The sequence below is a fragment of the Podarcis cretensis genome (genome assembly GCF_951804945.1).
Source record: "Podarcis cretensis genome assembly, chromosome: 3".
NCBI lineage: Eukaryota > Metazoa > Chordata > Lepidosauria > Squamata > Lacertidae > Podarcis > Podarcis cretensis.
The window spans coordinates 49,061,983-49,074,503 of NC_137172.1; the positions used below are offsets into that span (position 1 = coordinate 49,061,983).

Sequence of the window (12,521 nt, forward strand, 5' to 3'; positions counted from 1 at the left end):
GGGCAGCAGATCTGACCTCCAAGGAACACTCACTGGAGGCAAGAACTGCCGCCACCTTGGTGCTCCCATACCGCTTCCACCATGACTCTTGGCAAATAGGAAGCACTGCTGGTCTCCTCCCACCCCAAGGGAGGAAATGGTGGGGGCTTCCTTCTGGAGTCTCCTGGGCTTTGCACCCACCCAGCATGATTCAGAGTGAGCTCCTTTTCCCCCGCAAAGGACTTTGATTAACAGTTCAACCATTGGATAAGGTTCCCTCCCTTGTTCCTGATGTTGATCTGGTGGATTTGGCAGTATTTAATGGAATAAACCCATTAGAAGGCAAGGACAAATGCAAAAGGGAACATGAACTGGTATGAATGGGAAAAACTGAAGTTGCTCCTCACGAATTCAAATCCATGCAAATGTGGACTCTGGTGTAATTGGAATGCATTAAAAGTGGACTAATGGGCTACATCATGCTCAAATGTGGACAAACCACCATAAATAGCATAAACCTTCCTAGACTACAGTCAATTTCACCAGATGCATGTTCTGCTGGTAGGTCCTTGTACCCATACGAGTATAAATGGTTCAGAGAAATGACTGTGAAATGCAAAGGTAGTCTGTGATAATTCCATGGAAAAACCAAAGTACATTTTTTGTTTTCACATCCATTTCACCCCACGGTTTAGAATTATTTTTTGTATACCTAGTTAATCTGTAGCAGCTCAAAGACACACAACCTGTAACACCTGGCAGGTGATACTCAGCTAATATAACTGGCATTAGCCAGTTTCTCTCTATCTTCTTACTGTTAATTATTTATCTGAAGAGAACTATTTTTACTTTTTTCTGTTTACTGTGTATTGTCTTTTTATATTACCTTAGTTGTGTAAACTGCCCCGAGGTGTTTTCAGTGAAGGGTGCTGTAGAAATGAATTGCTCAAAGAGTTATTGGCTCAACTCACCTCCTAGGGCCAGACAAGACATTCTACATGTTGTTGTACTTAAAAATATAAATAGCAGCTGGGGGGGGGGGGGAGCTGAGCAGCAGCAAGGACTGATCCTTCCCAGAAGCCGCCATTTGCATTGGAAAGGAAGCCACCCTTGGTGTCCTGATGCAAATAGCAACTGAGGGTGGAATATTTTTGCTGGGACCACAGAAGGGAAGGAGAGGATTAAATCCCCCTCCCTGTGGTTTCATTGCTGCTCCTGCCCCTTTAGCTATTTACATATTTTTAAATGTGCACATTAATTGCATCCATTAGGCCAATAGAAACAGTTCCACGGGGCATACTTTTCCTAAATAACAAACATCTGATGTAAGGCAAGCAATGCTTTGAAATGGGAGGGAGGGTGTACCTCAACTAGGGGTGGGCTGACTTCAGGCTTGTCAGATCTGATTTGCTCTTTTTGCCAGAACCCTAAGATACACCAGCCAGAACCAGCTGCTGAAGACATGCACTCAGAATTGAACAACGGGTTGCCTCTGAGCACAGCCTAGGAATTTGTTTTCAGTATAACTCCTTCCACACAAAAGGACCTCTTAGATTTCTTCATTTCAGCAACCTAATTCAGGTGGGAAAGGTCATTTTGTTGCTGCTATTGATAAACAATTGGAAATCAGAAAAGCCTTTGCTGATGTGTTGCAAACCATGACCCACCTTTTGCCTGTCCTTGATCTAAACCAGCACCTATCTTTCCCTGAAAATACTTGATTGGTTTTTCACATCATAATACATAATTATGGAAAGGATTATATCACGGTTTTAACTTAAAACAGCAGTTTTACCTTTAGCAAAGTATAGGGTGTGCAGAGTACAGTATAAGAAAAACAACTGAAAGTGATTTTTGTTGGAAAATATTTTTATTATAAGAGAACTTCTGCTTCAGCTGTTAATGCCTTGTGGTAAAGAGGAAGGCAAAAGGAATGATAAAGAGATGTCAACTGCATAAATTATTAACTTGGGAAAAGATAGCATTAAATAGGAATAATGCATCAACTGATATTAGCTTTACCTTCTATAAATCAGACTGATTTAATACGTTTCACATGGAAATAATATATAGGAATGCAACTATTCCCCCCCCCCATGAGTTTATCCTAGCCATCTGCCTGATCACCAGCTCTTAGCATCCCTGAGTTCAAGATGCTTACAATATGAGAGGAGCTGCTTGGAAAGAACTCCTGGCGCTGTTCTTAGGGGCACATACATTTTTTCAAAAGCTGCTTCAGTGGCCATCCATATGGCATCGTCCTGTGGTCTCTCTATGGAGAGTGAGCTTGTAGGGACTCCAGCAGAATGTGGCCATTGGGTACCAGAGGGTAGGGCTCGACCAATGGATTCAAGTTACAAGAAAGGAGATTCCAACTAAACATCAGAAAGAACTTTCCAGTGCTAAAAGGTGTTTGGCGGTGGAACAGACTGCCTTGGGAGGCAGTGGACTCTCCTTCATAGGAGGTTTTTAAGCAAAGGTTGGATATCATGAATGCTTCAGTTGAGGTTATTGAAATGCAGGAGGTTGGACTAGATATCCCACAGGGTCCCTTCCAACTCTACAATTCTATTATTCTCTCTAATCGTAGCTGTAGAGGCCTGGCCCTGCACTCTCTCACACACACTCATATTGTGTATGTTTTCCCTTCATGACTAACAGCAGCACCAGAGGAACAATTTGGACTAAGGCTGTGGCTCCTGTGGCTATGTTTCACTACCTTGAAGGCCAAGTACCAGGAGATTCATTCATGCGCCTCCTGCATCACGTTTAGTTTGGTACTTGGCCTTCAAGGTAGTGGGCTGAAATTCACTCACTCTTGACCCCCAAAAGAGCCCCAAAAGACTGAAGGCTCCCTATTCTAGCAAGACATGAGCACACTAGTATTCTCCCACTTGTGATCTCCAGCCATTGATATTCAGGGACATGCCATCTCTGATACTGAAGGTAGTAAACAGCCATCATTGATGGTCTTTTCCTCCATTAATTTTGTCTCATCCTCTTTAAAGCCATTCAAGTTGGTGGCCATCACATCTTGTAATATCAAATTCCAAAGTTCAGCTCCATGCTGTGTGAAGAAATGCTTCATTTTGTCTGTCCTGAATCTTTCAGCTTCACACACACACACACAGAGAGAGAGAGAGAGAGAGAGAGAGAGAGAGAGAGAGAGCGCTTTTCTGTGGATTGGACTTTACCCAATGCACAGGCAGAAAAAGAAAGATTAGGATTGCAACCCTATCAAAAGTAAATTCTGTTGAACTCAGAATAACTCTCTTCTAAGTATGTGTGTGTAGGAACTGGTTGCACCCTAGTTTGGCTATGGGTTGTAATCATAAATAATGAACTCAACAGTGGGTTTTAAAAAATAAAACAGGACAATCCAGCCTATGCAATGTAAGACCCTCCTAGCATGCTGCAATCTACCTTTGTGAATGTGGCTCAGTGTTACAACATATTAAAGCCAGATTTAGTCCACACCAATGGGGAAAGTGGAATATAAAGTGGAAAGATTGTCTGTCAATGTGCTAACAGTGCTCTGAGGATAAGGGTGCTGAATGCCTGGGCAACTGCATCCTAGTTTAAGCAGAATTTACTCAGCAGATGTTCATCACAGCACTGCCTGCACTTTAGGGTGGTGTTGTTGAATGTTACCAAAGACATCTTACTAATAGAGACTTCATTTTCTTGTGGGTTGCTGCACCGACTTCGGTCCATACAGGATCAGTTGGGTCAGAACCAGCTGGTTTTGTATCTGGATGCCTCATGCTCAGAATATAAAGTGGAGCAATAGACTGAGGTTAAATCTGCAGTAATCATAGCTAAGGTTGCAATCCTAAACCAACTTACCTAGGAATAAACCCTGTTGAATTCAATGGGACCTACTTCTGAGTAGAAAAGGATAGGATTATGCTGTAAGTCTGGATCCAACCCAATGGAAGCAGGATAAGGGAACTGAAATGTGGAGAGTAATGAAAGAGAAAGGGAAGAAAGCAGCAGCATAAAGAGGCTTTAGAAGGAACACTTGCTAGAAGCTTAGGAGTGAGAAGTAAAGAGGATAGACGGCTAGAGACAGAGCCCATACGAGGCTCCAAGCCAAGATTTTCGGCCGTAACATATTTGGCAGAGATAAAAGCCAGTCACGTTTGCCTTACAGGGCTTTAATTCCACCCAGAGGAACAGATGACTACATAAACCACTTGAGCTTTACCCTTATGATTTGACATCCCTGGGTAGAAAAGTAACTCTCCGACAACACAGCTTCCTGGCATCAATTCCCAATCGATGCTTTTGAGGTAGAAAATTCAGTGCGAAATTTAAGCTACAGATAAAGAGAGGTGACAGCAACAAACCTTTGTCACCTCTGTGACTTGCATCACAGCAGTTAATGCTGCAGGAACATGTGTCTCATATTTGTGAAGCTAGTAAAAGACTGTGTCATAAATATAAGTGATCCCCCCACCATGAATAAAATAAAATAACACAATGCAAAGGAGTAGCGATTTAAAATAAATTATATATTACCACTATAAATAATGTGTTTCAACTAATGATTTAAAGACTGGCTGAGCAGATTTTAAAACTCTTTCAATTTTTGGAAGTTTTCCACATGCATTAAAATCCAGAGATTAATTGTGATCTCATTAGGCGTGACATATATATGTAGGAATGTTTCCAAGTAACAGTCCATTTTTCAAACTACAACACCACTGAAAGCACATCTAAAAGATCTGATTGTGGAAAATAATTCCAAGGCTCAGGAGGATGATCCACCCAGCACTGGTTTTATACAATCTCCATTCAGTGGAAATCGGCTCCACTTCTGGGTGGGGCTGGGTTGCGGTGGAGGCCAACTAGCCTCCCACCTCAGCGTGGGGGCGGGACAGTGTCCTGCATCCCACTGGGGGAGACCCTGGCCACGTCAGGTTGCCAGGCGGCCAATCAGGTTGCTTTGGGGCGTGGCCAAGGCCAATTTAAGCCATGGTGCAACTCAGAGTCTTCCCTTTCAGCCTCGCGCCCCGGATCTCCCACCCTTTTTTCAGGTTGCATCATTGGCCTTGCTATGGACTTTGATTGGTCGCCGTTGAGGGGCCTGGTAGGAATTTTCCCACTTGGCAAATTGGCACCAGCAGCTTGGTTTTTGCCTACCTCATAGCAATTGCCATAACTTTGTAAGGTTTGGCAGTTAGGCATTGGAATAGCGATATGGGGGGGGGGAGGGGAGGTGCGGCCATCCCCTGCCCCTCCGTGCTCAAGGGTATTTCGTTAAAGGAATCTGGGGGTGTGACTCTCGTCTGAAGCCCAGGGAGGGGCTAGGGCCATGCCACGACCCCATTGGGAACCCAGGTGTGCTCAAGACGATCCGCATTGGCGGGGCTCCCCCTACTGGTGGTTTACCCTTACCAGACTTCCTGCAAGGCGGGCAGAAGTCAGATATAGTCTGTTGATGCCAATGCCTAAGCCAATACCACTCACATTCTGTAACCAATAAAGTTGTGGCCTAAATTTTGCCCATTAACATTAACCTAAATTCTGTGTCCTTGTGTCTTTATTCTCCTGCGTGGCTTGGGCGCCTTGACATGCAACTGGGCTTGTATAGGATTCCTGCGCAAGCTTCTTTGGATCTGGTGGATTGCTGCCAGAGTTTAAATTTACCATCGTAAACCTTGCCTTTCCACACACCATGTAGTTTGCCCCCCCCCTCTAAATTCCAGAGCTCCACCCCACAAGCACTTCAATCTGATGTTCCAGGGCTGTGCCTGGATTGTATAGGTTGATCTAAGAGGGGCTTGTGAGTGAACTATCCTGCCTTACAGCAGAGGTGTACATTAAAAATATATAATTATTTTAAAATATAAAGTCCAATTTTCTGTCCTCTAGGGCACAATACACCAATGCATATAAGCATGATAGCCAAATATCTGTAAGATGTTCATTTAAGAAATAATTTAGAATCTAGGAGCTGAAACTAGCATTGTGATGATTTTTGGTGATCTTCAAGTTGCCTTGAGTGGGATGGTTGTGTGGATAGTTCCTTAAAAAAAACACCACCTCACCTTTCATGCTTTTGTACTTTTTTCACACCTATGTGCACCCATTGCTTACCTGAACTGTTGCTTTCTCTCTCTCTCTCTCTTTAATTTGAAGGGATCTTTAACATATGACCACAGCCAATCAGAGATCACATAGTGCAGCCAAGCAAATGAGACTACATTATGACATAGATGAAGACAATGTCCTTCCATTATGGGGAGAAGCTGTCCACTCAACTTTCCCAGGCAAATGAGTTGACCTAATGAAACCATTCACAGACACCAAAGGAACATGCTGCAAGTCAGTATTGTTGCAGTAGCATTGATACCCAAAGTAAATTGCCATTTGTAGATTTCAGCTCTCTGGAAGTAACATAGGAGAGAAAGTGCTCCCTGAAATATCCCGAACTCTGTCTATATAGGAGGAAGGAAAAACAGAAGCTTGAACTTTGCCAGCAACAGACAACTGCTGGAGTTTTGTGGTGTTGGTGTAATATAGTTCCCTGAGGCTGGAACCAGAGAAGCCATGCTGCCACATACTGATATCTTATCTACATGCTGACACTGAAATTTCAGAACTGTCTTTGCAGGTGCCACCCTGTAGAGTGATTGACAATGACACAGGAGATGACCAAGGCTTGCCAGCCCATGGCAAATCCTTCCTTACCCTTCAAGAAAGGGAATCTTTCTTTAAAGAGCTAGACAGCATTTTGGACACTTCCTGCTCATTGTTCCTATGGTTCTGTTTTTAATACCACTTTGAACCCACTTTCCTTTTATCCTAAAATAAACCAGAGTTTGCAGGTAAGTACATTCTGAATTGATATATATGGTTAGAAATACACCCAGTTCAACATACAATTTGCAGAAACCTTCAGAAGATTTTTTTTTAAAGTCTTTATATAAAAATAGTGAAGCATCTATCTAGCTTTTAATTACACTAAGCACCATCAGTTTGCTTTTAAAAAAAACAAGAAACCATTGGTTATTGCTTTAAATAATTTTCCTCTTTAGAATTAACAAGAATTTCTTCTCCCTTTGTAACACTAAATGAATATAGTTGGAAAAGCTATTATGACATCCTTTGATTTCAATTATCACTATTATATGGAATGCCAATGGGTATATGCAGCCCTCATTTCATTTAGCAAAATTTTGCTATTAGTTTAAACTCCAACTTAGTGCCCCCCCCCAAATGTAATTTGGGAGAGGAGGGATGTTTTACAAATTGCATGGAACAAAGTACACCAGTTCTTCAGGGCTGTTCCAGATAGTGCTGTAAGGGCCACAGCATACATTGAAAGCACTGTATTGCCACTTTTGAGAGTCAAAAGATTCCTGGGAACTGTAGTTTGCTAAGGGTGCTGAGAGTTGTTAGGAGACCCCTGTTCTCACAGAGCTACAATTCCAGGAGCTCCCTGGAAGGATAAAAATGTGGTAGAATATCACTTGAAATGCATGGTGTGGATGTGGCTCTTGTGTGGTAGAAAAATTAATGTCCTGCTACATAGCAAATCCATTCATGTGCAATCACATTTGCACTGCATCCCAGCAGCTGCAGTGTTGTATTGCTTGGAAAATGTAATAATACCCATCACTCTCCTTTAAACTACTATGGTCATAAGTGGTCCCTGGTTGAGTGGTTGTGCAAGTGTCCCAGACACCAAATTGGATGCATGTGTGGCAAAAGCCATCCCTTTGTGCACATCGTTTTGAGGAGTCCTGACATTTAGGGTATCTGGCTTTCTTCATTTGCTGGGTTTGGTATTCCTGCTTTCACATACTGGAGTGCACACCACACCCCCAATGCAACCCTGTCCCTAAACTGGGGGCGGGGCAGGAACCTTCAGTCCTCCAGATGTTGTCGAACCTCACTCACGCCATCCGGGATCACTGGCCATGCTGCCTAGGGCTGATGGGAATCAGAGTCCAACGGCCAGCAATAGCTTCCCCACCTCTGAACAAAAAGGCCATCACTGAACAGCAACATGTTGTATCACTGGCAATGCAATTAAGGCTAGCCACTTGCAACAGCCACTGCTCTTTAGAACAGGCACATGTGACTTCTGAACGTGCAGATCTCCACATTACATTGTCAGGTATGGGCAAAACTAGAAAGGAGTGCACAAGCAGATTGCTACAGCTTTGTTGCATAAGTCTCACCCTTGGTGCATCTGTTCAGACACATCAGTTTGGAACTGTCACATCAAAGAGTGCATGGGACACAAGGCTTCAAAAACTGTTTCCAGATCTGACCCAGTGAACATGCAAGTTACAATACTTGTTAGGCAAGTCTTTCAGGGTCTCCCCCTCCCCATATCCAATAATTGATTTAGTTGTTATTAGTTACACAGAGATGGGAAGAATCCTTGAGGCCTCCTAAGACAGTATTCAGCTCTTGAAAGCAACCCTTTTGAATGAAACGCTCTCCCCCTGCCCACCCTGCCGAGTCTTCCTGCTCATTATTCCTCTAAGCCTTCCTTTCCCGGACACCAGCTGCCACCAAGGAAGTCGACAGCAGCATCTTCCTCTGCCTTCTTAGCGGGCTGGAGCTGCACCAACATGGCCTGGAGAGTTTCCTTCACCATCTGGATCTCTCTCTGTAGAGACTGTATATGCTTTATTAAGGAATAAATTGAAAGGTAATTGGCAGCTCCTTTCCTCTCTCTGAGTTATTTAATAAGTTGTTGTTGTGCTGTGCACAACAGATGGGCATTGCTAGCTAATTGCAGCGTCAAGTTCATCCAAATTGCTTGGATTAAATATTAATACATATTTCACACTTGCTTATGCCCCCTCCTCATCCTGTCTTTTTGGGCCTGTGGGCAACAAACAGCATTTTTTGCTTGAGGGGTATGAAGTGAGCAGCAATTTGTGTGCGCACGCACATATGTAAGCGTGAGTGGCTGTTGTAAATCCCCATGTGTTACACAAAGAGAATACCACAGTCACTATTCAGAGGGAATAATCTTAGATCTCAGCTTGAGAGGAATATAAATGAACATAGAGAGCCCTTTTTTTTTTGTCTCTGTGCCAAACCTTCAGGTCATTGATGGCAATTCTCACTAACATGAGAACAGATTCCCTCCCCGAGTTCACATTCATACTGCCCTCACATCTATCAGAGTCTGAAATACATCCTCTTCCTCTCTCATACACAGCATCCTCCATAAAGTGAAAAACCACCCCATGACCGAGGAATAAAAAGCAGAACACAAGTTTCCGCTCTGGTCCTAGATGACTTTACTTGAAAGTAAACTACTCTCAGCAGAGCTTAAGGGAGCTGAGCCTTGCAGCCTTACCCGTAAAGCCAGGCCTGGAATTACTTCCTCTACAACCCCAACTCTGCAGCTGGGTCAGTCTTATACAAAATGCACAAAATGACTCATATTAATGCCACAGCCTTTCATTCTAGAACACAATGGAAACAGGACCTAAAAACTAACCTCATTAGTTCAGCAAGGGAACAATCAAGTAAGAGCTATTTTACATTTCAAACATGGAAGATAATGATAATATATTATGAAACCACACTTCACAGAACATTAAAGTGTCTTGGTTCAGAGCCAAATGTTTAAAAACTCCCTACACAGGGAGAGGGCAAAGTACAAGCCGACACTGATGTGCTTCCTTGCTTTTTATGTTTTTGGGGGCTCATGATCTATTAGGAAATGCTGCCATACCCAAGAACAATGTCAAGATGAAAATGCATCCTTAGGTTATGAAGTGGATAAATAAAAAATCGTTTTTCTTTGGGGGTGAGGGGAGTAACTAAAGGGGATCATGGGAAAGTTATGCAAATACTTTCAATGCCAGACTGTCACACATACCAATTTGAAAAGCCTTTTGGCAGCTTCTGATTCTTTCAAAGCTTCCTCAAGATTTCATCTTTTTCTGTAATTTACATACATTCACTGTGATGTTTGACTTTCTCTTCTTCTTTTTTACTTTATGGGGAACTAATGTTAGTGTAAAAGGATAAGATCAATTTCTGCTCACATTTTTACACCGTCTTTTTCAGTCTAAAGGCAAGACCCAGAGAAGATGCTGAACAAATACCTTTTGTGCTAAAACCATGTACCAAGGATAAGTAAACAGACCCCTCATATAAAGGTGGACCACTGTTAAAAGTTGCCAGTGCTCTTTTCCACCTGCCCACCCTTCCTTCATTACACCTCAGAGATACAGGCATTGCCAGAGGCATAGTGTGGGGGGGGGGTTGTGGGTGCCATGGCCCCAGATGCAATTTTGAGATGGGGTGTAAACAGGCACCCCCACAACAGGTTCCTTCATTAGAGCCTGGCTCTGTGTCAGGAGTTGCACCTTGGCTGCAGTGCTTGTGTCTGGCGCAGCTCCGCCCCCCAGGTCAGGCCTGACCCAGGGGAGGAGAGCAGGCGAGTGGATGCCAGTGCTGCCACCCACCCTCCTCGGCTGCGACACAACTTGCGCCCGGCGGCAGCAGCTGTGAACATGGGGTTACCTCCTTAAGTTTAGTTATAGTGGAGTGGGAGAGCCGGAAACAACGCCAATATATTTCACATCTGACAACCAATGTGCTGCTTTGGTTTCAGACAGTACGTGGGTAGACGAGTCTAAAAAGCTCGGATCACAAATTTTCATAGTCCTCTATGGAGGTTCATTTCCCAGAAGTAATGTATTTTGCATTAACTCTGGAAATTTATACTCGGTTCTGACCAAACTAAGCTCCTTAGAGCAAAATACACACCAGGATTACATCCTCCCCCCACAAAAAAACCCCATAAAACCATAGAATCATAAAATTGTGGAGTTGGAAGGGATGCCCAAAGGCCATCTAGCCCAACCCCTGCAAATATGACCATAAAACCTTCATATCCCCTCTATTTGATTTAACTGCATCAAACATGAAAGAAAAGAAAATACTCAGAGTGTAGTTTATGTTTCAGAAGAAACACCCCTCCCACTGTATATAAGTCTCATGATTCACACTGTCACTAAAGAAAAAAATTATAGATAAACTGTCTCATCTGGGCCAGAGTGTTACATATAATCAAGTGCAAGAAATATCAGCCACAGTAACAAATGTACTGTTTTATGAAATACTCCTTTTCACACCCTGCAAAAACTGGCACCAGAGTCAGGGGTCATCAGTTAGTACCTCCTGACTCTTGAGGCCAGTTAGTGTGGAAGAAATCCCTGGGAGAGTAAGGGAGGTTTGTACCATGAGATGTCTGGCTGGTTTGCTTATGTCTCCACTGGCATTTCAAACTGATTATTAAAACCATTAACACAAACTTATTTTTGCAGGGTGTGAAAAAGTGTATTTTATGCAGACAGAATTCAAATAGCCAACCCACTTTCTTGCAGCAAAAATAGCATTATATCTCAAACTATTACATGCCCTCAAATTGTCTGTCAAGCCATAACTGCTAATTAATACCCCAAATGACTGTGAAATTGCAATATAAAAATCCATTTAATTTTACTGGGAATGCTAAGTCTTTCCTGATAGTAAAGTAACACCTCTCATCAAGTCCTCAGACACCAGCAATGTGTCACCTCTTGCCTTTGGTTCTTCCAATTAACAATTCAGATTGTTTTCATTTGCTTGCCACTGATTAACAGCCATTGGCTCTTTTGTGGGTTTGCTTCACTATGGTATTTCTTGTTCAACAAATCCATCAGATGCAGAGATACACACAAGTTTTACTTTTACAGACCAATCTTATACCTGTCTACTTAGATGCAAGTCCCTTAGAGTTCAATACTCGCAGGGAAGTGGATATAGGAGTGAGCTTTAATTTGCCTGCTTGTGCTCCCATTCATCCGTCAAATGCAAAACCTCCTGCTTAATATTTGCTTTGAGAAGTTACAATATTAAATAAAAATCCCTTGTGGGTCTGTGTAAATATTCAGTGCTAAGCATTAGTGCTGGTTTCTGACTTCATTTGTGTTGTGTGTGCTATTTATGCCCTACTAGCAGGCTGGTTGGTTCCAGTATTCTGTGCCATAAAAATGTATAATGAAAAACAATGGCATCTGGGATTTATTTCTTCTAATAGAAGTTTAATTATTAATCAAAGCCACAATGTGTGTTTAAATATTGGCAGAACCGCCTTCTTGACAGCACCAGGAAGTTAGATCTCCCAGAAGCAGCCTTCTCTCTCTCTCTTTCTCTCTTTTCATTAGAAGCATACCAGCTGCAATTTTCAACCCAAAGTACTTGTACCTATCATTGCAGGTTTTTGGAAGATCATGCACCTAGGCACCCGTTTAGCCCTTGGTTAAAGGTTTGTCTACTTTAATGGGCAATTTAGAAATTAAAATATCTGGGAATTAGTTTAGGTGACACTAGAACTATTGCTAAGAGCCATTTCAGGCATGATTTTTGCTGTTCGTTTTACACATTTAACTGCTTGTGCAAGTGATCTGTCAGTGCGTCAACAGTTTAATACTGGCAGATGGCACTCTCAGAACTCTGTAGATCAACTTCCAAGGCCAGGTTGCATTCTGAAACAGGAAACTCCTGCTCAT

The 12,521-nt window shown here is 42.7% G+C and overlaps 1 protein-coding gene across 6 annotated transcripts in view; it reads right to left on the minus strand.

Moving 5' to 3' along the window:
* Positions 1-1,830: 1,830 nt before the first annotated feature.
* The window catches only part of DISC1 (DISC1 scaffold protein), a 167,061-nt gene continuing 156,370 nt past the window's right edge, over positions 1,831-12,521 (minus strand). For all 6 annotated transcript variants that reach the window (XM_079971816.1, XM_079971811.1, XM_079971812.1 and 3 more), the window contains one exon: positions 1,831-8,618. In XM_079971816.1, coding sequence (XP_079827942.1) covers positions 8,471-8,618 — 148 coding nt within the window. In that variant the 3' untranslated portion in view covers positions 1,831-8,470. The remainder of the gene's footprint in view (positions 8,619-12,521) is intronic.